At 45.5% G+C, this 27,774-nt stretch overlaps 1 protein-coding gene across 1 annotated transcript; it reads left to right on the top strand.

The window, feature by feature from the left end:
- Positions 1–27,774, top strand: LOC119975029 (glutaminyl-peptide cyclotransferase-like). Its single transcript, XM_038814490.1, has 7 exons — positions 1–231; positions 6,620–6,766; positions 10,701–10,982; positions 13,275–13,448; positions 15,905–16,004; positions 18,338–18,454; positions 27,243–27,774. The coding sequence occupies exons 1-7, from the start codon at positions 115–117 to the stop codon at positions 27,386–27,388; spliced, it is 1,083 nt and encodes a 360-aa protein (XP_038670418.1). The 5' UTR covers positions 1–114; the 3' UTR covers positions 27,389–27,774.

Here is a 27,774-nt window from a genome sequence, read left to right as displayed (position 1 = left end):
GCTTTTAAGTGCTCTGTGGACTCTGATTAGAATCACAAGATTGCACATTAGTCTGTGACGAGAGAGAGGGAGAGAGAGCAAGACAAAAGTGTGTGCTTGTTGCAACAGCTAGAGATGGCTAGTAACAAGAGCCTGATTTACTCTCTTTTTGTGGTTTTATTTCGTTTGACAACAATCTTCTGCCAAACCCAGGGGCAAGAACAATTTAAAGTACCATGGACAGAAGAAAAGGTAGGTTTTTAGACTAAAGACTGAGGTCTTATTGTGGTGCGAATGTGCAGACAGAGGTTGTAGTTTGAAATTTTAAAATGGAGAAAAGCAGAGGAGTTGTATGGCGAGGTTCTGTCACCCTGCGGCCTTTCATTGGAAGGTCGCAAGGCATAACTTCACTAAAATAATCACCCACTATATTTTAGAAAGGAAAGGGAAGGGAGAAGATTTTGAATAAAACCCAATTACCGTCTTGTTTATCTGTCAGCAGTCTGATTGAAATTAGTGGAAAACCCCCAATATTAACTTGGGGTGTAATTGTGACTGCAGGGCTAAGGCAGACATGAAGCTCTGGACATTTTAAGCCCCTTGTTACAGCAAGGACACCCACTTGAACCAGAGGGGAGTAGGACGGCGGCGATAAGAGGCAGCGGCAGTCAGGGATCAAAGTGTGCAGCACAGGGGAAGTGGTGAGGGGAATAGGAAGGAAGGCCTGAGCAAGGGAGGACTAAGCTCTTCCTTGAGCGGTCTAGAGGAGCATTGCGGCTTTTCCTGGCCTACTAGAAAATATCAAATATTTCAAGATTCAAATTTACCTCAGCCCCTTATGGCCATGATTCTGCTAGGTTTCACTGGCAGGTCTGGGAGTGTGCCCTACTTATCTGGTACTGATTGGAAATGGCATCAGAGTTTGACAGATGTAATTGAACCACAACTTTTAAATATTAATAATATTCTCATCTGCCCGCAGCAAGCTGCGCAAAGCTCCTGAAACTGGAGGCGGAAACAAACAGATTAGGAACATCCTTTTTTGGAATGTTTATAAATTGTTTACATTTGAGAACTAAAGCACTGTTTAAGTTATTTTGGTAAAATTTATAACCAATATAGGAATCAAAATAACAAAATTTGTGATGCAATTGAAAGACTTCATGCCAAGGGCAATTTTGCGTTTTTTTTGCATCAGTCTAGGGCTCTGGATAACTTCCAAGAATGCCACATTTCTCAGTAGGGTCCATATTTTTCTCTATCCTTAAGATTGTGGGTAGCATCATTAAACCCAATTGCTGCTATGATAAACAATGTTTCTACATGTCTGAGCCATCACGATTGTCACATTGACATGGTTTGAATGTGGAGCATATTGGTCCATAATTTGCTCTGGCAAGGCATCATAAACAGTGACTGCCCTGAGTTAGGCTTGCCCTTGCATGTATCAATTTTTAAATTTTTGCTTGACAAGTGGCAAGTGGGAGCCGATATAATCACAGCAAAACAAACAGAGAATCTGGAATCTGAATGAATGAGGAAAACAACTGTTTATCTCTTTAACCAATCAGATTGAGGGATTGCGAAATTGACAGCATACCTGACAATGGGCAAATTCACTGTAAAATCAGGTACAGAAGGAAAATAGAGGAAAAAAGAGATTGGATTAAGAAAGGGAAAATAGATCAGAAAAAAAGTAAAATAAATGTTTTTTTTTAAATCTTCAACAAATTCAGGCAGCACAGTGGTTAGCACTGCTGCCTCACAGCTCCAGGGTCCCAGGTTCAATTCCAGCCTCAGGTGACGTGTGGAGTCTGCACGTTCTCCCCGTGTCTGCGTGGGTTTGCTCCGGTTTCCTCCCACAGTTCAAAGATGTGTAGGTTAGGTGGATTGGCCACGTTAAATTGCCCCTTAGTTAGGTCGGGTTACTGGGTTACGGGAATAGGGTGGAAGCCTGGGCTTAAGTGGGGTGCTCTTTCCAAGGGCCAGTGCAAACTTGATGAGCCGAATGGCCTCCTTCTGCACTGTAATAAAAGTTCTATATATTAAAATGAAGAATGACATTTAACTGTACCAGTATAAACAGATAAGCAGGGGAAGTTGAGTAACAAGTTCCTTCATGCTTTCCTGAAGAAGTTGCCTCTGTTCTGTGATGCTTCTGTGTAAGGCTTCTATAATATTCTACCCTATGTAAGCAGGCACTCATTATCAGATACAAAGCAGCCTTATTACATCCCAATGTGAATCATTTATATTGAATGGATGTCAGCATCAGCAATTATATCCTGCTGGGATCGTCAGGACACTATTTCCAGCAGTCATTAGTTGGTTCTTTCTGTTGGTTCTTGCTCAAAGCAGTGGTAACGCTCTGAGCAAGGCCATGATTAAGCCAGTTCCCTTTATTGCAGAATCTCTTCGCTTGAAGCTATTGCATGTCTGAGCCATCACGATTGTCACATTGACATGGTTTGAACGTGGAGCATATTGGTCCATAATTTGCTCTGGCAAGGCATCATAAACAGTAAGAAGTCTTACAACACCAGGTTAAAGTCCAACAGGTTTGTTTCAAACACAAGCTTTCGGAGCGCAGCTCCTTCCTCAGGTGAATGGAGAGGTATGTTCCAGAAACATTTATATAGACAAAGTCAAAGATGCTGGCCAATGCTTGGAATGTGAGCATTTGCAGGTAATCAAATGGTGGTATCCAAGTCGATGATTTGGCATGATCTCTGCAAGACATGCCAGATCATCGACTTGGATACCACCATTACACATGGTAACACCACCCACCAGGTACGTGGCAAATACTCGTGCGACTCGACCAATGTAGTCGACCTCTTACGCTGCAGGAAAGGATGTCCCGAAGCGCGGTACATTGGCGAGACCATGCAGACACTGCGACAACGAATGAACGGGCATCGTGCGATAATCACCAGGCAGGAATGTTCCCTTCCAGTCGGGGAACACTTCAGCAGTCAAGGGCATTCAGCCTCTGATCTCCGGGTAAGCGTTCTCCAAGGCGGTCTTCAGGACACGCAACAACGCAGAATTGCCGAGCAAAAACTTATAGCTAAGTTCCGCATGCATGAGTGCGGCCTCAACAGGGATCTTGGATTCATGTCGCATTACATCCACCCCCCACCAACTGGCCTGGACTTGCAAAATCCTACCAACTGTTCTGGCTTGAGACAATTCACACCTCTTTAACCTGTGATTATCCCTCTCCCTGGATCTGTAATGATTTGATTACCTGCAAATGCTCGCATTCCAAGCATTGTCCAGCATCTTTGACTTTGTCTATATAAATGTTTCTGGAACAAGCCTTTCCATTCACCTGAAGAAGGAGCCGTGCTCCGAAAGCTCGTGTTTGAAACAAACCTGTTGGACTTTAACCTGGTGTTGTAAGACTTCTTACTGTGCTCACCCCAGTCCAACGCCGGCATCTCCACATCATCATAAACAGTGACTGCCCTGAGTTAGGCTTGCCCTTGCATGTATCAATTTTTAAATTTTTGCTTGGCAAGTGGGAGCCGATATAATCACAACAAAACAAACAGAGAATCTGGAATCTGAATGAATGAGGAAAACAACCGTTTATCTCTTTAACCAATCAGATTGAGGGATTGTGAAATTGACAGCAAGCACAGAGACGGAAACATTGGGGCTCTGAAATCAGGCCTGTTTACATCATGCAGTGAATTACCATGCACCGGTTGTACACAATTTATTTAAAATGTGACCGTTGGTTTCACTTTCTGACTGCAAAATCATAGAATCCCTACAGTGCAGAAGGAGGCCATTCATAGATATCATGGATATCATAGAATTTAGGAGGCCATTCGGCCCATCGAGTCTGCACCGGCTCTTGGAAAGAGCACCCTACCCAAGGTCAACACCTCCACCTTATCCCCATAACCCAGTAACCCCACCCAACACTAAGGGCAATTTATCATGGCCAATCCACCTAACCTGCACATCTTTGGACTGTGGGAGGAAACCGGAGCACCCGGTCCCGGAGGAAACCCACGCACACACGGGGAGGATGTGCAGACTCGACACAGACAGTAACCCAAGCCGGAATCGAACCTGGGACCCTGGAGCTGTGAAGCAATTGTGCTATCCACAAGGCTACTGTGCTGCCCATCTAGTCTCCCCAACCCTCCGAAAGAGCACCCTTCCCAAGGCCCGATCCCTCACCCTATCCCCGCAACCCCACCTAGGGAAATTTAACATAGCCAATCCACCTAACCTGTACATCTTTGGATTGTGGTAGGAAACATGGACCACCCGGAAGAAACCCACGGAGACATGGGAAGTTTGTGCAAACTCCACACAGTCACCCGAGGTCTGAATTGAACTCGGAACCTTGGTGCTGTAAGGCAGCAGTGCTAACCACTGTGCCATTGTGTCGCCAATCTTCCCCAGAGTCTCAGGAAGCTCCTTTCTAGACTTAATTTGAAAAGCACTTGCTCTCATCCACCTCATTCATTTGTGGTCATGTGATGAGGAGGTTGTACGCTTACCCTGCCTATGTTGTTGCCTGCAATTGGCATTTGTCACCATAAGACATTAAATCAGAATTAGGCCACTCGGCCCATTGAGTCTGCTCTGACATTCAATCATGGCTGATATTTTTCTCATCCCCGTTCTCCTGCCTTCTCCCCATAACCCCTGATCCCCTTACTGATCAAAAACCTACCTACCTCTGTTTTAAAGACACTCAGTGATTTGGCCTCCACAGCCTTCTGCGGCAAAGAACATCCACAGATTCACCACCCTCTGGCTGAAGAAATTCCTCCTCATCTCTGTTTAAAAGGATTGTCCCTTTCGTCTGAAATTGTGTCCTCTGCTTCTAGTTTTTCCTACAAGTGGAAACATTCTCTTCATGTCCACTCTGTCCAGGCCTCGCAGTAAGTTTCAATAAGATCCCCCCTCATCCTTCCAAACTCCAATGAGTACCGACCCAGAGTCCTCAACCGTTCCTCATATGACAAGCTCTTCATTCCAGGGATCATTCTTGTGAACCTCCTCCAGACTCTTTCCAAGGCTAGCACAGCCTTCCTTAGATACTGGGCCCAAAACTGTTCAGAATGCTCCCTTTGTGCTTCTGATTTCCAAAGTAGTTTCCCATTTAGAAAATACCTGCCTCCATTTCTCCTTCCAAAGTGCATAACTTCACACTTTTCCACACTGTATTCCATCTGCCACTTCTTTGCCCACTCTCCTAGCCTGTCCAAGTCCTTCTGAAGCCTGCCTGACTCCTCAATACTACCTGCCCCTCTACAGATCTTCGTATTATCTGCAAACTTAGCAACCGTGCCTTCAGTTCCTTCCTCCAGATGATTAATGTATATTGTGAAAAGTTGTGATCCCAGCACCGACCCCTGAGGTACACTACTAGTCACCGGTTGCCATCCTGAAAAAGACCCCTTTATCCCCATTCTATGCCTTCTGCCAGTCAGCCAATCCTTTAACCATGCCAGGATCTTATCCTTAACACCATGGCTCTTAACTTATTTAACAGTCTCCTATGCAGCACCTTGTCAAAGGCCTTCTGGAAATCTAAATAAATCACATCTGCTGGTTATCCATTGACTAACTTCCTTGTTACTTCCTCAAAGAACTTTAACAAGATTTGTCAGACATGATCGCCCCTTGACGAAGCCGTGCTCACTCAGTCTTATTTTACCATGCACTTCCAAGTACTCCGCGATCTCATCTTTAATGATGGACTCTAAAATCATACCAATGACCAAAGTCAGGCGAGCCGGCCTATAATCTCCCGTCTTCTGCCTCCCTCCCTTCGTAAACAGTGGTGTTACATTAGCCACTTTCCAGTCCTCTGGGACCCTCCCTGCCTCCAGTGATTCCTGAAATATCACCACCAATGCCTCCACCAGTGGCACTACAGCTTCTGGAGGAACAGCTAAACAACTTCTTCTTCAAATAAATTTCTGCTCACTTAGCTTTTTTTACATGAATAATGAAATGAAAATCGCTTATTTTCACGAGTAGGCTTCAATTAAGTTACTGTGAAAAGCCCCTAGTTGCCACATTCCGGCGCCTGTTCAGGGAGGCTGATACGGGAATTGAACCGTGCTGCTGGCCTGCTTGAAAAGCCAGCGATTTAGCCCAGTGTGCTAAACCAGCCCCTTTACATTACGACAGTACTTTCAAAATTGGGTGTGGCAGAATCGCCATAAGTACAAAGAAGCCGTAAAATAACCAGTTCTTATAGAGGAGGTTAAATAGAACTTATATTATCTCAAACCAAAAAATAAAACAAAATTAAATGTCAGATTTTCTGATACTGCTGTTTTTTATATTGTATGAAACAGTACTTTTAATTTCCTCAAGTCACTTTGGCTAAACAACTGCCCTGCTGACAATTATTGGGTTGATTTTTCTGTAGTAATATGCAAAGTGTGTCTTGTGCAGTAGTCTATCTTTCGATTCGACTGATAATTTCAGCCGAGCAATCCATTTAAGAGACGGTTTAGCTTACATTCTGATTTTGGCAATTTAAAAAATGTATTTGAAATGTTAAAATAGTCCTGAGACTCTGTTAAAGACTGTAAACTGCTGAGGACGGCATTCATTTTTAATTTTCTTATTTTCTCAATGACTTTAAAATCACCAGCTGCTCCATAAGCCTAAGTACCTGACTGCGATGGACACCCGGAATGCTACATCACAGACCAACATTTCTATAATGTGGTACAATGATTTGAGACCAATGCTTAGGGAGAGATATCCAGGCTCGATTGGAAATGCAGCTGTGCGCCAGGTGAGTACAAATCGTCCATTAAAGTTTCATCTATCTTGGAAGCTTATTTTTGTTTGCTTCGGGCAGCACGGTGGCACAGTGGTTAGCATTGCTGCCTACGGCGCTGAGGACCCGGGTTCGAATCCCGGCCCTGGGTCACTGTCCATGAGGAGTTTGCACATTCCCCCCGTGTCTGCGTGGGTCTCACCCGAAAAACCCAAAGATGTGCAGGGTAGGTGGATTGGCCATGTTAAATTGCTTCTTAATTGGAAAAAATAATTGGGTACTCTAAATTTACTTTTTAAAACTATTTCCTCTGGTGGGGCAATCAAGAATGAGGGAATAATCATAAATTTAGAGCCAGCCCATTCGAAGAGAAATCAAGAGGCACCGTTTCACAGAAAGAGTAATTGAAATCCAGAGCTCACACCCTCAGAAAGCTCTGGATGCTGCAGCAATTGGGGGTTTCAGGACTGAAACTGATATTATTATTGGATAAGGCCGTTCATTTTGTTCATTTACAGATTACCCATTATCTGAAAATCGCTTTATTGTCACGAGTAGGCTTCAAATGAAGTTACTGTGAAAAGCCCCTAGTCGCCACATTACGGCGCCTGATCGGAGAGGCTGGTACGGGAATTGAACCGTGCTGCTGGCCTGCCTTGGTCTGCTTTCAAAGCCAGCCATTTCTATTTGAATGGTGGAGTAGCTTCAAAGAGATGAATGGCCTTCCCCTGTTCCTATGTTTCCTTAAGCACACTGAGCACTGGTGCTGCAATAGGCAGGACAGGGGCAAGTTCATAGTTGCAGATGTATGAACAAACTTACAGTCTATTAATTGATCAATGTCTCAACATGGTGCAATTATGTCTGTACTTTTCATTCGGACACTAGGAAGGGCCAATTTGGATATGCAAATACAGCATGATTTAAATCTGATTGTTCAATGGAGTAATGTATGTTCTAACTAGAATACAAAGAAAATTACAGCACAGGAACAGACCCTTCAGCCCTCCAAGCCTACACCGACCATGTTGTCCGTCTGAACCAAAACCCCCGATGCGACCATCAATTTCACGCGAGACAGAATGGATGTAAACTGTGGCTTTAATTGACTAGAACAGTGCCTGCCTGCGACTGATCTGCTCGAGAGAGCCGCCTACAGAGCTGCTGCTCTTTATACCTCCCCTCAAGGGGCGGAACCCACAAGGGCACCAACATGATACATCCTACGTAATATCGTACAATGGTCCATAGGTGGAGCCCACATGGGCAACAGCATACATGGTAATACATGGTGAATGGTCAATACAATACGTTCACCACACCTCCTACCCTTCCGGGGACCATATCCCTCGAAAGAACAATAATCCCTCTCAAGACAATATAGTAAAGAGCAAATAGTTAGGCAAGATCACTGATAATGTGATTCAAATAATAAATGATTTTCCCTGTTAGTCACCTCGAGCAACATTTTGATACTGGGCACCTTGAGTAGACTGCAGTAAAAAATGGTCCTTGTCCAGCCTGACTCTGTTTACCAATTAGCATGTAGTAGTACCAGAAGCAATACTCCCAGCACAATGCCTGTTAGTCTGGCTGATCTGATGGAAAGGTTAGAAGTGTGTTACTACATTAACCAAAAATGTTTTGAAAATAATATTAAATAATTAATAAGTCTCCTTCATGTGATATTTTAAAGCATACCAGGGGCTGGATTCTCCACCCCTGATGCCGAAATCATGTTCGGCGATGGGGCGGAGAATCCGTTTTGGTGCTGCTCCTGATTTAAAATTCTCCGCCCCCTGAAAATCGTCATACGCCATGCTCGAGTATCCACCACCTCAGGCCATTGCCTGATGCCCACTCCATCCTCGACCGGCTGAATTCCTGACGGCGTGGGACTCTCGTGGTCCCAGCCATACGGGAAACCTTGTGAGGCGGCTGCGGACTCAGTTCCGGGGCCGACACAGTTGGGGGATGGCCGATCGGTGGGCAGGGGGGGGGCTTCATTCAGGGCTGGAGGCAATGTGGGCGGGTGGTCTGAGGCGCGCAAGCGGCCGATGCGGGGCACTACTTTGCCGGTCCAGGTTTACGGGCTGAATCCGCCATGGAGCATGGTGCTGCGCTGCAGGCCGCCGCCGTGCGCATGCGCGGCCTCTGGCCCAGAAATGCCGGGGGCCATATCAGCAGCTAGAGATGCGAGCTCTACGACGGCTCCCTGCTAGCCCCCAGCAAAACGGGATATTTGTGGCCCTTTGATGCCAGTTTTCCTCGCCTAAAAGACCACAGTTTTCATAATGGCATGGGGACTTAGTCTCCAAAATTGAGAATCCAGCCCCATATCTTTACAATGACTTAGATTTCTCTCTTGTGGATTCATTGAGTCAAACCTAGCATCAAGCAAGATAGTTATGGTTGTTGGAGGCCAATTCATCCAATCCCGGTCCTTCCTTCCATCATAAGGTCAGAACTGTGGATGTTTGTTGATGATTGGACAATGTTCAGGGTCATTCGTGACTCCTCAGATACTGAAGCAGTCTACATCCATATGCAGCAAGACCTGGACAATGTTCAGGCTTTGGCTGATAAGCGGCAAATTACAGAAATGCCACAAGTATCAGGCAATGGCTATTTACAACAAGAGAGAATCTAAGCATCTCCCAATGACATTCAATAACATTACCATCACTGAACCCAACAGTATCAAAATCCTGAACCTGCCAAATAAATACTTAGCACTGCTACCTCACAGCGCCAGGGACCTGGGTTCAATTCCAACCTTGGATGACTGTCTGGGTGAGTTTGCACATATCTCCCCGTGTCTGCGTGGGTTTGCTCTGGGTGCTCCGGTTTCCTCCCACAAAGATGTCCCGGTTAGGTGGATTGGTCATGCTAAATTGCCCCTTAGGGTGTGGTTGTAGAAATAGGGCGGGAGATTGGACCGAGGTGGGGTGGTCTTTTGAAGGGTCGATGCAGACTCGATGGGCCAATTTGGCCTTCTTCTGCACTGCGGGGATTCTAAGAGCAGGCCAGTGGGTGGGAATTCTGTGGCGAGTAATTCACCTCCTGTCTCCGCAAAGGCTGTCCACATCTACAATGGACAAGTCAGGAGTGGGATGGAATATTTCATTTGACTGGATGAGTGCGGTTGCAGCATGACCCAAAAAGCACTGCACCATTCAGGACAAAGCAGCTCATTTGATTGACAATCCATCCATCACCTTAAATATTCACTCATTCCACCACAGTGGCAGCTCTGTGCACCATATACAAGATGCACTACAGCAACTCACCAAGGATCCTTCGACAGCACCTTCCAAATCTGTGACCTCTATCACCTAGTAGAGGCACAGGGCTGCAGATGCACGGGAACATCACCACCAGCAAGTTTCCTCCAAGCCACACACCATTCTGAGTTGGAAATATATCGCTATTCCTTCACTGTTGCTGGATCAAAACCTCTTCTTAATAGCAACATAGGTGTACCTGCACCAAATAGACTGTATCAGTTGAGAAGATAGCCTGAAGTACAATTAGGGTCCAGAAATAAATGCTGGCCATGCCAAATAACGACCACATCTCAAGAACAAATGTAAAAAATGTCTCCCAGTCCATGAATTGAAGATAGAGAAGGTAACATTTTCCTGATCCATAATTGCAAAGGGCAGCTGACAGAGGCATGGAAAGGGGACAAATAAAAATTCCCGCTTCAATTTTGTTACCAGTCCCTGCATTTCGGTTGACACCTTGATAATGCTGAACACAAGAATTCATGTCTGATGGAATGAACCAATATAATTGCTTGCCCTGAACATTCACTATCTTGCTTAGTGCCTCTATTAAGAAAGACAGCCAATGGAAATTCCAGATTAAGATGCCCTTTAACCTGCTACTTATTTTTTTTTAGCTTATGTGAGAGTTGACCCTTGTTAAAATTGTTTTTCCTCCATAGCACATCGTAGGTCGGTTCGGTGAACTCAAGGCTGGCTGGGTAACCGAAGAGGACACTTTCCAGGATGCGATACCCTATGGAACGGTCACGTTTTCAAATATCATCAGTACACTGAATCCTGCAGCTAAACGAAGGCTGGTGCTGGCTTGTCACTATGACTCAAAATACTACAATGAGTGGTGGTACAGTAGAGTGTACGTGGGCGCCACTGATTCTGCTGTATCATGTGCTATGTTGCTGGAATTGGCTCGTGCACTGGACAATCTGCTACTTCAGTTGAAGGTACTCCTTAATATATGGTACATTACAACACAGGCATTGTGAATAATGACTCAGGAAAAATATCAGAAAACTCTCGGTTATTTAACATCTTACATTTGTATCAAGTCACTTGTATCAACAGATTGTTAAAATCTCAATTTAAACATTAGTAAATTATGTAGTTTAACATTTTAACAAAAATATTGACCCATTTAAATCAAAATAATTGATCTTTTTTTCTACGTGTTCTCATGAAGGATGATATAGTTACACTGCAGGCTTCACTCTGGTACTGCTTGGTAGGAACTTGTACCCTCCCCTGTGGTGAGTTTGATGGGGACATTTAATTGGGAGAGTAGGGAGTGGGTAGGGAGTCTATGGTGGGAAGACCTGTGGATGGCTTCCTGGTCCACAGCCAATGCCCTCTTCAGGGGTAATCCCATTGCCTCTCAGTGGCAGGCATGTTTGTTTGTGGGCCCCTAGGGCAGGGGTGGGAGCGAATCCCTCATTCAAAGGCATTCACTTCCTGATCGAGGGACCAGGCATTGGAAAGGAGGACCGATTAAAATCAATCCCTCTGTCCTTACTACCAAGCCCCTTCATTACCCCTCCCTTGAAACCTCCACTCCATAGCCACATCATTACTCACCTTTGCCTAGGTCCCTCATCTATCCAAGGTCTTGGTGGATGTAGTACTGGCAACAGTCACCACCTCCTCAGTGGCACTGCTGAACACAAAAGAGCTCTTGGGAGGAAATCCTCTGCCACTGAGGTCCTTGATCCCAGGGGAAGGCCTACCACTAGCCTGTCAGGTGAGTGTGGCACAATATGTGGTGGACCTTCTTGAAAGGAGGCGATGTGAGGGTCTTGCCAGCTCTCCAGCTGAGCAACTGTGACCCCCCCCCCATTGCCTCTGCAAGATTTTGCCATGAAGTTGACAGAAGTTGTAGAAGGCCTTGCTGCTGATTAATTCAGATACTGTAAAGGGGAAGATTTCATATGAATTTGCTCTTCCTGTGGTGCTCCCCAGATGTGCCTTTTTAGAATTTACATAACAGCCTGTTAACATCATGGCCTGCCAAGACAAGATTATAAATGTGTATATTAGAGCCCATAGTTAATAGAAATATATTAATATCTGTAAAATGTATCATTAGTCATAAAAGTACATGCTGTAATTTTAGCCAACTAGGAATCCTTTGCAGGAGCTATGCAATAACAAATAAATGACATACAAATGTAAAAAACACTTGAAGATGGGTGAGCTCTGCAAGGGAGTGAAGTGGCCCAGTGGGCGGGTCTGGGAGGGAGATCACCTCTCCCATAGTATGAAGACTTTTTGAATATTTGCTTTGAACTGGGACTCACGGGTGCATTATTTCAGCAGCATTTACTTACCATTACTGTGTCTGAATTTATTACACTCTGTAATAACAAATCAATAGAAATCTGGTAAAAGACAGAAAAATCACATCCCTATCAATGACAATAAAGGTTGGCCTTTCCAGCAATACATACCTCCATGCATTGCTGGAGCAACCTGCAGACAAATTGGAAGACCACAAAGGGCAGGCCGCACCTAGTTCGTATGTTCATATGTAATGACAAAGCCAGTGCAACTGTAATACCATAGAATCCCTACAATGCAGAAGGAGGCCATGAAGCCCATCAAATCTGCACTGACCCTCTGAAAGAACACCTTACCTAAACCCACTCCCCTGCCCCATCCCCATAACCCCACCTAACCCGCACAGCTATGGACACTTGAGGGGTAATTTAGCGGGTCCAATCCCCCTAACCAGCCCCGTGTGAGAGGAAACCGGAGCACCCGGAGGGAACCCATGCAGACACCTGGAGAAACTGAAAACGGCACACAGAGGCCGTAATGGAACCTCGGATCTTGGAGCTGTGGGCAGCAGTGCTAACCCCTGTGCCACTGCGCTGCCCCATCACCATACCCATGTTAAAACAATCGTGGGGTGGGGGGGAAATGACTTCTCCTCGGAAAACTCACCCAACAACGGTTTACTTATTGGTTGCACTTCCCAGAGTTGAAATTGGAACATCATGAAAATAGTGATTTATGTACATAAGCTCAAATTATACGAGCAGCTGTAACAGTATGTTCAAAAGTATTATGATTTTGCGACTAGCCCAGATTTGCTGTCATTTTTCCTGACTCTAACCTGCATGTAGTTTTATGTTCCAATATTTCATTGACTTTTATCACTTATTCATATCCTCAAGAGATTCAATTTTTAGTGTGGGTGAATCTCGACAGGCTTACATTTGAATTATTTATCTTTCAATTAGGATAACAGTGACAGACCAGATCTTACCCTGCAGCTAATATTTTTTGATGGAGAAGAAGCATTTCAATATTGGTCTGATATTGACTCACTCTATGGCTCTCGACATTTGGCACAGAAGATGGAGAAGGAGGCACATCCACCTGGTGCGTTTGATACCAACCAGATTCATGGAATTGTAAGTACAGACAGCCTGCAAGACAGGAAAAAAAATACAAGAAATGATTGTCATTTTTACAGTCGTCAAGGTTATACACCAATGAAAAATGAACAATGGGGCTCAATTACACATTAAAGTCGTGTTCATAAATGTTGTTTTTCCTATGGGTTAACGGCAATGTGAAACCTTGGTTATTATAGTTAAAATAGACCTACTGGGGTTTTCCAGTCAGCCTAAGGTTTGCCGACGTGACAGGGATACTTTAAGTGCCTGGGATGACAGGCTGATGGAGTGGGGATGGGGGAGTGCAATGTGCCTGGGTGTAAGAGCTGCCCTATATTGAAAATATTCACCATTCAGCCACAACAAAATTTTGCTTAACAGTCCATCTTAAAACTTTAATAGTGTTGATAATAGTGTTGATTTTAGGAAACATGCATTAATGTAATTTAATAATAATATTTATTATTGTCACAAGTAGGCTTACATTACGGTAGCACCGTGGTTAGCACTGTTGCTTCACAGCTCCAGGGTCCCAGGTTCAAATCCCGGTTTGGGTCACTGTCTGTGCGAAATGTGTACGTTCTCCCTGCGTTTGCATGGGTTTCCTCCTGGTGCTCCCACAAGTCCTGAAAGACGTGCAGTTAGATGAATTGGACATTCTGAATTCTCCCTCTGTGTACCCGAACAGGTGCCGGGATATGGCGACTCGGGGCTTTTAACAGTAACTTCATTGCAGTGTTAATGTAAGCCTACTATAAAGATTATTTTTATTACATTAACATTGCAATGATGTTACTGTGAAAATCCCCTAGTCGCCACACTCCGGCGCCTGTTCGGGTACACAGAGGGAGAATTCAGAATGCCCAATTCACCTAACAAGCATACAGAAAAATAAATGATTACAAGTTGTGATGCAGCTTAATAAGGCCATTATAAAAAAAAGGCACTGGGTTTTATTCTAGACATATAGGCCGGGATTCTCTAAAATCCCGGCCAAGTGTTGACGGCAGCATAAACACCGGAGTGGTGTACGCCGGCGTCAACGGGCCTCCTAGCCCAGCAATTCACCGCTGTTCAGGGGGCGAGCATGGCACCAGGGGGCGAGCATGGCGCCAGGGGGCGAGCATGGCGCCAGAGAGCTGCGTGCTGCTCCAGCCCCAAAAGGCGGCTCTGCACGGCCAGCACGCGGCCGTCTGCATGCCGCCGTACGCGCGTGGTTGCCGTCTCCGTGCCAGTGCGGAGCAACATGTCGGGGATTTTACAGCGGGCCGTGCAGAAGGAGGTAGGCCCCTTCCAGATCGCAGCCACCTGCCGATCGGATGGCCCCGATCATGGGCCTGGACCCTGTGGAGGCCGCCCCCGAAGTCAGATCCCCCCTACCCCCCCCCCGCCAGGACGTCCACAGTGGCCATGGGTCCGAGCTCCCGCCGGGTGGTACCAGGTTAGAACCACGCTGGCGGGAGTTCGGCCCTTCGGCTGCAGAGAATTGCTGCGGGGGCCTATTTCAGCGGCCCAGACTGGCGCTGCGCCCATGTGGGCGTGATTAGCGCCGATTCCTCGGGCGTGACGGGAATTTCCCACGCCCCCGGTGATTCGCCAACCCAGCGTGGACTCGTAGAATCCCACCCAAAGAAATGAAAAGCACCCCACGGCGTGAATCCCGCCCCTGCTGTCTGCTGAATTCTCCAGCGCTGGGGATTTGGTGGGGACAGGAATCACGCCGGTCGGCGGCCGCTAGCAGCACCCCTCCGCGGCGATTCTCCGGCCCACGATGGGCCGAGTGCTGCCCGTTTACGCCCAATCCCGCCGGCGTAAATTACAACAGGTACTTACCGGCGGGACCTGGCTCCGCGGGCGGCCTCCGGGGTCCTCAGGGGGGCGCAGGGGGATCTGGCCCCAGGAAGTGCCCCCACGGTGGCCTGGCCTGCGATCGGAGCCCACCAATCCACGTGAGGGCCTGTGCCGTGGGGGCACTCTATTCCTCTGTATCAGCCGCTGTAACGGTCCGCGATGGCCGACGCGGAGATGAACCCCCCTGCGCATGCGCTGGGATGGCGCCAGCACCTGCTGGCTCTCCCGCGCATGTGCCAACCTGCACCAGCCGGTGGAGGCCGTTCGCCGCCGGTTGGCATGGCGCCAAGCCCCTTCTGCGCCGGCCGGCGCGGCACAAACCACTCCGGCACCGACCTAGCCTCTGAAGGTGTGGAGGATCCTCTGAAGGCCCCGCAGGTTTGCGGAGAATCCTGCCCAAGATAGAAACAAATCCGTTTCAAATGTTAGATTTTAGGGAATTTATTAATCTGAAGCTAAAACAATTTATTAAACACAAAACATTTTAGTGATGGAATTTATACCAGAAAGGACCATTCTCTTAATTTTGCAAGATCTATTGATAGTCACTGGAAATTGTGGTAATTAGCCTATTGATTTGCTAATGTGCTAATTTGACAAACTACGTATATTCCTCATAGGACCTATTTGTGTTATTGGATTTGATTGGTGCACCAGATCCAAGATTTCCAAGTTATTTTCCAAATACAGCTCGATGGCATAAAAGACTACAGCTAATAGGTAACGAAAATGAACAGAAATATTAATTATGTAAATTGTTACACATTCGGTGGCTATTGTATGTTGCAAGTTTGTCCCCTACCTTATATTTTGTTTTTCTCGTTCCTTCTGAATGGTATGTGTTCTCTAATTGCCAATCCCCCTACCAAGTCTGCAACTGCCTCAGCTCATCCGCTGCTGAAACTATCATCCAGGCCTTTGTTACTCTAAACTTTTTAAAAATAAATTTAGATTACCCAATTTTTTTTTTCCAATTAAGGGGCAATTTAGCGTGGCCAATCCACCGAACTGCACATCTTTGGGTTGTGGGGGTGAAACCCACGCAGGCACGGGGAGAATATACAAACTCCAAATGGACAGTGACCCAGGGCCGGGATTCGAACCCAGGTCCTCAGCGCCGTAGTCCCAGTGCTAACCACTGCACCTCGTGCCGCCCTTTTGTTACTCTAAACTTGACAGTCTCCCATGCCCTACTATCCATAAACCTGAGCCCATCCAAAACTCTGCTGCCCGTTTCCCTAGGCCGCACTAAATCTCATTCACACATCCATCCCTCTGCTCTTTGACCTCCCCTGGCTTCCACTTAAGAAATGCCTCAACTTTAAAATTTGCATCCTTTTTTTGCAAAACCTTCTGGCTTCTCCCTTCCCTATCTCTGCAACACCCTCCTCCAATTCTGACCTTTTAACCATTACAGGTTTTAATCACCGTCGCCATTGGCAGCCATGCTTTCAGCCACAAAGATGCTATGGTCTGACGTTCCCTCCCTAAAATAATCCACATTCTACCCTTCTTTCTTCTTCTCAGAAACTCCTTTGAAATCAACTTCATTGACAAAGACTTTGACCATCAGCCTAATATCTCCTTATGTAGCCCGGTGTCAAATTTTGTTTGATAAGGTTATTGTGAAGTACCTTGGAATGTTTTACAAGGTTAAAAAGGGTACTGGTTAATAAGGGTACTACATAATTGCAAGTTGCTGCTGTTGGATCTGCTTCCCTGACTCCCTCAGGCAGTTCATTTCAGATCAGAACAACTCGGTGTGTATTTTTTCAATTAACTTAAAGGAATTATCTTTTTCCTTGGGATTTTCCAGTCCACAAATGGCTGGCCATTGAAATTTCAAACAGGGCTTCGCATGTCACTTCATTAAGGATCAGCAAAACGGACCAAGAAGACAGCACACATATCTCGATGTTATAGTTATCTCTTTATTCTGCTGCAATCTACTACAAGAAACATACCAAGCAACCAAACCAACTTTCTTCATAAAAAAACAGATCAGGCAACATCTGTGGAGAGAAACAGTGGGTGGAATCTTACCAGAATTTGGCAAAGTTTCAGGCTTAGACAGAAAACTGGTGTGGAACTCTGTCTGCAGTTGCACAAACCGGTTTTCTCGCCAAATCTTGAACATCTCAGACAAAAATAAATAGTAGGCGTTGGCTTACTCCGACACTGGCACAGCAATTGGCTCCAAAGAGATCGGGGCACCATCTTTAAAGAGCGCCCTTCAGTCCTGGTGCCTGATGGCCCCCAGCCCTCGTTATGGAGGTATCGGGGGCTCCTCCCTCATCCTCCTGAGAATCCTCACCAGCATTCCGCTCCCAACCTCCACCCACATCCACCACCCACATACACCACCCCCACCAACATCATGGAGGTATAGCTAGCACTCCCCTGCACCAGTGTAACCCCCTCATGGGACTCCCTCTAGGGCCCACCCTGGCACTGCCCCAGGCACAGGCTGGCATTGCCCAACCTCAATGCCAACTTTAATGGGGCAGTGCCAGGGCCCCTCTCCGCCCCAGGAGCTATACTTACCTCTGTGCTCCGGAGAGATTCCCTCACGTCTGCCCAAACCTGTTGTAAACCTTGCAACAGATATTTAGTGAGGGGATCATTTAGTGTGTGTGTGGGGGGGGGGGCAATAATAATATTTGAATCAACGCAGAACTATTAAAATGAGCTTTCCATCCTTTGTGGGCATGAATCTCATCATCGGTGACAAGGGATGGAGAAAATTGGAAAACGTGATCTCTCCAGCAGGAATTGTGTTTTGCGGTTGTCACGGGACATTTCACAGAATCCTTACAATGCAGACGGAGGCCATTCGGCCCGTCGCCTCTGCACCGACCCTCCATAACTGAGGCCCACTCCCCCGCCCTATCTTGTAACCCATCGAACCTGCACACCTTTGGACACAAAGCGGCAATTTAGCGTGGCCAACCCACCGATCCCGCAGATGGCGAATCCGGGCTCAAAATTGCCCCTCGTGTTAACGTTTCGGGTCGATAACCTTTCATCAGAACTTTCTTCATGTTGCCCAACAGAACGTCGCCTGCATCGACTGGGTTTACTGAGCAACCATCCCAACGAGGTAAAATATTTCTGGACCAAAATGCAAGCCGGGCACATTGAAGATGACCATAAGCCATTTTTGCAAAGAGGTATGTTTAATCATGTTACAGTGACAAAGCTTTACCTCTGTTATGTGTAACAATTGATTCATTTATACTAACCATTGCTGCCTTGTTTTTGTACTCCACGCTTCTATTTATACAGTAGCTGAGTTGAAGTACTCTCAAGTACAAGCATTGTGGGTCAAATGACCATCTATGCTTAAGGTGTTATAATATTTTCCATTGCTTTATACATTGGCAAAGAAGTAGAATTCTTTTTTGAAAATCTACATGGCGGTTGGAATTCCTGTCCATTTACACCGGCAGGATTCTTCGGAATGGAATTTTGGCTGGGCGCAAAATTCTCCGTTCTCGTTGGCAGCAGTAGCAGGGTGAACCCGGGATATGAGAATCCCGGCCTACATATCTCGGTGCAATGTTTTTTTAATCCTTTTCTTTCCTGTCCTGTCCCTTAGTTAAAATGATCTACAACAGGAAAAATGTAAAACCAAAGCCACCAGTGTTATTTGTAACAAATTGGTTAATACATAGGGGTGCCACATGTGTGTTGTTTTAGTTACATTGCTAACTGATTTGAAATGATTAAAAAATGGTGAACTTAATAGTTTATTCAGAACCTGGGGCGGGATTCTCCCCTACCCGGCGGGGCGGAGGGTCCCGTCGGGATGGAGTGGCGTGAACAACTCCGGCGTCGGGTTGCCCCAAAGGTGCCGCACCTTTAGGGGCCAAGCCCTAACCTTGAGGGGCTAGGCCCGCGCCGGAGTGGTTGGCGCCCCGCCGGCCGGCGGCAAAGGCCTTTGGCGCCATGCCAGCCGGGGCCAAAGGGACTTTGCCGGCTGGCGGAAGTCCGCGCATGTGCCGGAGCGTCAGCAGCTGCTGACGTCATCCCCGTGCATGCGCAGGGGAGGGGGTCACTTCCGCATCGGCCATCGTGAAGGCTATGGCCAACGCGGAAAGAAAACAGTGCCCCCACGGCACAGGCCCGCCCACCGATCGGCCCGCACCCCCCCCCCCCCCCACCCCCAGGACCCAGGAGCCCGCTCGCACCGCCTGGTCCCGTCGGTAAGGTAGGAAGGACCGGCATGACAGCAGCAGGTCTTCGCCCCATCGCGGGCCTGAAAATTGCTGGGGGGGGGGGGGGCACCGGCAGACGCAGCGCGATTCCCACGCCCGCCGAATATCCGGTGCCGGAGAATTCGGCGGCCGGCGGGGGTGGGATTCAAGCCGGCCCCCGGTGATTCTCCGACCCGGCAGGGGGTCGGAGAATCCAGCCCCTGTTAACTAATTTACTACAGACAGCAGTGGAACATTTCACCTACGTTTCTAAAAAAATCTTCCTTGCTTTGAAATGTGGGTATCACTGGCAAGGCCAGCATTTGTTCCCCATCCCTAAGTGCCTTTGAACGAGCAGCTTGCTAGGCCATTTCTGAGGACAACTAATAGACAAACACATTGCTGTGGGTCTGCAGTCACATGTAGGCCAGACCGGGTAAGGACAGCAGATTTCCTTCCCTAAAGGACGTTTGTGAAACAGATGGGTTTTTATGACAATCGATGATAGGTTTATGGTCATCCTTACTGAAAATAGCTTTTAATTCCATATTATTTTCTATTAATGAATTGGATTTTAATCAACCAGTGGCTATGGAGGGATTTAACCCGAGATTTCAGGGCACGAGCTTGAGTCTCTGGTTTACTAGTCTGGTGGCTGCGCACCACCATCTCCCCCAATGGGGCATGTGGGCCAGATTTTCATGGAATTGGGCTGACTCTGGAGGCCTATAAAAACGGGGGCCAGGAGCTGAATGTGGAAGTCCAGCCCTCATTTCCATAAGGTTTACATTCTGTCGCAGTGTAATGTAGCTGGGCACGAATCACACAGATGGGAAAACTGAACTCAACAGGACTATTTGAAATTAATGCTGAGCTCAGACTCCATTTTTGTTGTTCAAAAGGCCTTAACTCGCAATGCGGGAATCACAAATTTATGGAAACGATGTAAACACTTGTGAAAGATTGATAAGACCATTTAAGTATCATGAAGTGAAGTTATTTAAATCTCAAGCCCTTAAAAAATGAAAAATAAAGACAGGCTGCTGCTATCGTTTAAAGTAAAGAGGTAGACACCTGCTGTTGGAGTGCATTGATTGACAGACCATCTTGTGCAGCTTAAAAAACTACACATGAATCACCTGTTTCTGCAGTTTCAATATTCTTCATTGTTCACACATTCCAAAGTCTATTTCTTTTTCCAGCTCGTTATGAATGCTTGGCTGAGTTTCAGAAGCTAAAAAACTCAGCAGGAGTTGAATTCATATGTTATTTGATTGTTTTAAGAGGTTATGAAATGATCCATCTTCGATGTGCCTGGTGAATAGAAGCTTGTTTGTTTCCACATCAGATTAACTACCTGAGGGGATTTCAAATCTTTGAATAGATTTCATGAATGAGAGTTTTTTTCAGTTCAAGTTAATATCAGTATCAGTTAGAGCTCTTTTAGATTGGTAGAAGTTTTATTTTTGTTCATCTCTTAAGTGGCTCCTAAGGTCTGTCTGTGGTGGATATAAGGTGAGATGCTATGGAGGAAACATTGGAGTATGAGGGAGCATGGAGGTTGCATGCGGGTGAGGGATAGTAGGCTGTACATCCTTTTTTTAAAAACAAATACATTTAGAGTACCCAATTCTTTTTTTCCAATTACGGGGCAATTTAGCATGGCCAATTCACCTACCCTCCACATATTTTTGGGTTGAAAGGGTGAGACCCACGCAGACACAGGGAGAATGTGCAAACTCCACTTGGACAGTGACCCTGGGCCGGGGTCGAACCCGGCTCCTGCTTTTAGCCAACTGGGCTGAAGTCTCAGAAAATTGAGGCTGAGCTTCTACCAGACCGCCTCAGCATTTAGCCACCTCCATGATCACCTCTGGACTGCTTCTAGAGGTGGCAGGCCTGACTCGATCATGTCCCAGTGGCTTCCGCAGAGTGAAAATTCTGCATGTGGGGACCATTGCCATCGAGACAGGTCCGCTGATTTGGGAGATTTCTTGACTCGATTTTCCCTCTTCAGGAGCTAAAATCTGGCCAAATTAAAAATGGCCCATTAAGAATTATGCATTTTGATTAGGTTTCATGTTCAATTAATGGATTATAACTTTCTTTTTGGAAAAGTAAGTCACGTTAGGTTTATCTATATTCAGCATAACTACCAGGCTATCACTTCTCTTAAAGACATCCTTTTCAAGGTATACCCTCTCATTAACAGCGCTAAGGACCCGGGTTCGATCCCAGCTCGGGGCACTTCCTGTGCGAAGTTTGCACATTCTCTACATGTCTGTGTGGGTCTCACCCCCACAACTCAAAAGATGTGCAGGGTAGGTGGATTGCCCACGCTAAATTGCCCCTTAATTGGAAACATTAGAAATATACCCTCTCACTTCCACCTCTTTTAAAAATTTATTTCACGGAATATGGATGTCATTGGCTAAGCCAGCATTTATTACTTCTCCCTAATTGCCTTTGAGCTGCTGCACTGCACGTGCTGTTGGTACAACCAGAGTTCTATCAGGAAGAGAGTTCAAAGGTTTTTGACCCAGCTATTGTGAAGGAACGGCGATATATGGTGCTGTTTAGCACACTGGGCTAAATCGCTGGCTTTGAAAGCAGACCAAGGCAGACCAGCAGCATGGTTCGATTCCCGTAACAGCCTCCCCGAACAGGCGCCAAAATGTGGCGACTAGGGGCTTTTCACAGTAACTTCATTGAAGCCTACTCGTGACAATAAGCGATTTTCATTTCATAGTTTTGGCAGGATGATGTGTGACTTAGAGGGGAACTTGGAGGTGGTGGCGTTCCCATGCGCCTGCTGCCCTCGTCCTTCTGGGTGGCAGAGGTCATGGGATAGGAAGGTACTGTCAAAGGAAACCTGGTGAGTTGCTGATATGCATCTCTTAAATTGTACACACTGGTGTCACTGTGCATCTGTAGTGGAGGGGGTGAATGTTAAGATGGCAATCTAGTGGGCTGTTTTCTCCTGAATGGTTGTTAGAGCTGCATTCAACCAGGCAAGTGGGAATCAGAGGTGAATCACTCACTGCAGGATTGCTCTTGTAGCCACAGTAAATATATAGCTGGTCTAGTTCAAAATTCTTGTTAACTCATGTTTATTAACACTTTTTTCCCTGCTGTCGACAGTTAAAACATATTTTCCCTTTCCACCTGCCACCCTTAATATGAAAAACACACTTCTGTGCTGATCATAATGTTCATGCCATCGCAGGCTTCAATCTGAGATTGGATCGGCAAGGTAGTACAGTGGTTAGCACTGCTGCCTCACATCACCAGTGCCTTGGGTGGATGTCTGTGTGGAGTTTGCATGTTCTTTCTGTGTCTATTCCCTCTATTCGCATCCTATTTGTGTGTTTGTCAAGACGCCCCTAAAAAGTCACTATCGTATCTGCTTCCACTACCTCCCCCAGCAGCGAGTTCCAGGCTCCCACCACCCTTTGTGTAATAAAACCTGCCTTGTACATCTCCTTTAAACCTTGCTCCTTGCAGCTTAAACCTATGCTCCTAGTAAGTGACTTTCCCACCTTGGTGAAAAAACTTCTGACTATCCGCACTGTCCATGCCCCTCATAATCTTGTAGATTTCTATCAGGTCGCCCTCAACCTCCAGTGACAACAAACCAACCTCTCCTCATAGCTAATGCCCTCCATACCAGGCAGCATCCTGGTAAACCTTTTCTGTACCCTCTCCAAAGCCTCCACATCCTTTTGGTAGTGTGGCGACCAGAATTGAACACTATATTCCAAGTGCACCCTAACTGAGGTTCTATAAAGCTGCAAGATGACTTGCCAATTTTTAAACGCAAGCATGCCTTCTTGACTACCTTCTCCACCTGCGTTGACACTTTCAGTGACCTGTCTACTTAGCCAAGCGCTTAGAATATAGAATTTACAGTATAGAAGGATGCCATTCAGCCCATCAAGTCTGCACGGGCCCTTGGAATGAGCACCCCACTTCAACCCCACACCTCCACCCTATCCATGTAACCCAGAAACCGCACATAATCTTTTGGACACTAAGGGCAATTTAGCATGTTTGGACTGTGAGAGGAAACCGGAGCACCCAGATAAACCCACGTAAACACGGGGAGAACGTGCAGACTCTGCAGACAGTGACCCAAGCCGGGAATCGGACCTGGTGCTGTGAAGCAACCGTGCTAATCACAATGCTACCGTGCTTCCTTACCTGCTCACAATGTACTCAACTTTCCCATTTCAATTGCTTCACAGCACAGTATCTTAATTATTAGCCAGTAGTTGACCTTTGCAACAGTGCTGCCAGTCATTGACCTTGCTGGAGAAGGCGAAAAACATGGTAACATGACAACATTAGTAATTCTTCCATCCCTCTGTGTAACTCTTTGTAGTAGTTTCCTGTTATCCACTATTTGAGAACAACGAAGAATTGCACACCACCATGTGTAGTATAATTCTGGCCCAGGTCCAACACAGAACAAATTGTGAATTTGTTATGGACATTACAAATATTAATATTACTGTTAGATTATCAGCTTCGAGTAAATATTTTCTTCCTATTTGGCTTGTTATGGGCCAGGGTTTAGAGAACCCCAAAGTGTATCATGGAGTTCACCTGACCCACAACTTTTAAAAGATTGTGTATGGGGAGCACACGGCCCACTCTACAGGTGTGGTACAGCAGAAATGGAAAAGTATTTTTTAAAACAAAACAATGTTTATTCTATGAACTCAAGTTAATCTTTTTAAAACATACAGTGAACATCTTAGCAACCATCAATTCAAATACAACCCCCAAAAAATACAACACTAAGTAATCCTTTAAGCCAGTGGCGTGCAGAGGTCTGGTGATGCCTGGGGCAAATCTTGATTGTATGCCCCAAAGACTCAAGTATAAGGCCTAATATACTGAGAAATATTATGAGAAAGGAAAACATTTTGAATATATAATGTGGGTCGGTCGGTACAGACTCTTCTGCACTGTATGTTCTATGATCTCTGACAAAACCACTATGCCGTTGCGTTGCGTAGTTGACGCTTGGTCAGTTTTTAATATTAAATCTGAGATAACAGATTTCAACTGAGCAAAGAGATAAAGGGATATATGCCAAAAGGGAGGTATATGGAATTCCATCACAGATCAGTCATCATCTCACTGAATGTTAGGACAGGCTCGATGAGTTGAATGTTCTACTCCTGTTCTTGTAACAGATTGATTGATTCAAAAATATGGAAATGTAAAAATATATGGAGAGTGAATTATAAAATATTTGTTAAAGATAATAGATTATCAAAATAAAGTAACCGGGAATGGAATCTGAAAGACTGTGACCGTCAAACATGGACAATGAGAGATAAGTAACTAAATTTCCATTGTTAAACATACATTGTCAGCCATAATGTTCAAATGACAGGCTTCAAACTTTAGATACAAAAAAGAACAAAAATGCAGAACTCGGAGAATAATGAAATGTGCAGAGAAAGTCTATGAATAATCAACATATAGCTAATGAACCCACAACAATATTTCATATCAAATTTTGATACTACTGAGTAGACAATTAATAATCCGGGTGAGGATAAAACTGGGAAAACGTTTGCTGGGCTTCTGTTGAGATGAATTTCAATAATTAGACATTAGACACAGACAGGGAAACATTTCCACAGAAGCAATACAACTCCGGTATACTCTGGCAAATCATAAAAAACATGCAGATGTGAGTTATGTAGCTTCATATTACTTGTTTCTTTAAAAAAATATGTAAATGTCAATACAATCCTGTTACACTTGCCCAACCACAGCAAGAATATATGTCAATTGTTCAGTAAAAAGCTGCATTTAAAATTGCTGGAGTGCCGGCAGAATGGACGCTGACGGTATGACCGCAAGCCATGAGCTTTGCCAAGCTATGTGGATGAATACTTGCTTCCTACTTTATGTGGGGCGAAAACTGAAATTGAAGATCAAGATGACACACTGCGAGAGGCGAATCAACACGTAATGATGGAATATGAAGAAGGTCTCTATTTTGTTGGTAGGCAGTACAAAGCACAAAACAAAACACTCGTAGATAATTCTGCTCTAAGGAAAATTGGGGAATCCTCCACCCAGTAATACGTCTCAGGAGAAGCAAAATTATTGTAAAATCACCGAGTCAAAAATGTAAACCAGGAGATAACTACAGAACAAAGAATGCACCCGTCACGGTGGACAGGAAATAGAACGCGGATTTCAGAGTCAAACATTGATTTTCAGATTAAAGACATGATACAGTACATTACCCGGAATTCCAACGAGCGCAAGTACAGGGTAGTAAATTAGTTCTATCTGATAAACCACTGGAAGACCCATCCAGCACAGGAGCACAATACCTATCTGTGGCGTTATGTGCAAGGCACTCGCTGAGCGAATGAGTTCTCTTTCCACTGCACATTGTAGTTATAGCAAAGGGAAACAGCAAGGGAATCAATTACAAATTCATGCATGATCAGGTATAATAGTTGGAGTCAAGGAAACACACAATCTGAAGCAAACACTCAAAATGTGCGTTGCAAAATTCAATATATACATAGAACATAGAACAGTACAGCACAGAACAGGCCCTCAATGTTGTGCCGAGCCATGATCACCCTACTCAAACCCACGTATCCACCCTGTACCCGTAACCCAACAACCCCCCCCCCTTAACCTTACTTTTTATTAGGACACTACGGGCAATTTTAGCATGGCCAATCCACCTAACCCGCACATCTTTGGACTGTGGGAGGAAACCCACGCACACAGGGGGAGGACGTGCAGACTCCACACAGTGACCCAGCCGGGAATCGAACCTGGGACCCTGGAGCTGTGAAGCATTTATGCTAACCACCATGCTACCCTGCAGCCCACCACCCATACAGTCAAATACTTAACGTGACGTAGTGGTGGTTATCTCTGATTGAATGCCCCCATCCAATGGATGCCCGGGGCCAACGCACAATTGGAGCTGCGCTCATCCAGGCAAGTGGACAGTATTCCATGACACTCCTCACTTGTGCCTTGTAGATGGTGGACAGGCTTTGGTCAGTCAGGAGGTGAGTTATTCGCCGTAGGATTTCTAGCCTTTGACCAGTCCTGGTAGCCACAGTATTAATATGGCTAGTTCAGTTAAGTTTCTGATCAATGGTAACCCCCAGGATGTTGATTGTGGGGGTTCAGCAATGGTAACGCCATTGAATGTCAAGGGGTGATGGTTAAATCCTCTCTTGTCGGGATTTGGCACTTATGTGGCACGAATATAACTTGCCACTTGTCTGGCCAAGCCTGGATATTGTCCAGGTCTTGGTGCATTTGGACATGGACTGTTTCATTATCTGAGAAGTTGCGAATGGTGCTGAACATTGTGCAGTCAACCGCACACATCTCTACTTCTGACCTTATGATGAAGGGAGGTCATTGATGAAGCAGCTGAAGATTGTTGGGCCTAGGACACTACCCTGAGGAACTCCTGCAGTGATGTCCTGGAGCTGAGATGAATGACCTCCAACCACACATCTTTCTTTGTGCCAGGTATAACTCCAATCAGCCGAGTTTTCCGCCTGATTCCCAGTGATGGTGAGGTCATGGTAGGATGTGAGTGAAGCTTCTCAGGAAGTTTACATTCTTGATCAAGTAATTGGAAACGTAAAAGCATCACTGTTATTTTGACAGCAAATTCTGGCTCGGTGTTTGCCATTGAAATGAATGAACCAACTACATGTCAAGTAATTTTTCACTGTTTTATGTTCCGTAGGTGTTCCCATTCTGCACCTCATACCTACACCTTTCCCTCAAGTGTGGCACAGCATGGAGGACAATGAGAACAATCTGGATCCAATATCAATTGATAACCTTAATAAAATATTGCAGTTGTTTGTCTTGGAGTATCTCAGATTATAGTGTAGCCCTGGTGTATACACAATTAATGATTATGATTGAGTTAAGTACTTCAGGCTGAGCAGATTTCAATAAACAGCAGTCCCTGCTGCTTAATGCAATTGGGAAACCATTGCTTAAAGCAGCCAAATCTATTGACCAAGTTAATGACTTTGTATTTAATGTGCTGACTGAATCAATATTGATAGTTGCTAACTCATTAAAGCTTATGGTGTTCATTCTTTATTAACAATGCATAACAGTATTAGTTTTCTTGGCAATTTTTTTCAGTACACATTTGAAACTTTTTGGTGATGTGTAATTTAACTGCATCCAAAATATATCTTTCAATTGTAATTTTTACATTTGTCTCTTGTAGTGGTAGCATTAAATGGTACAGTTGTACTACA

Source organism: Scyliorhinus canicula, chromosome 1 (genome assembly GCF_902713615.1).
Source record: "Scyliorhinus canicula chromosome 1, sScyCan1.1, whole genome shotgun sequence".
Lineage (NCBI taxonomy): Eukaryota > Metazoa > Chordata > Chondrichthyes > Carcharhiniformes > Scyliorhinidae > Scyliorhinus > Scyliorhinus canicula.
This window is presented reverse-complemented; position numbering and strand designations above follow the sequence as displayed.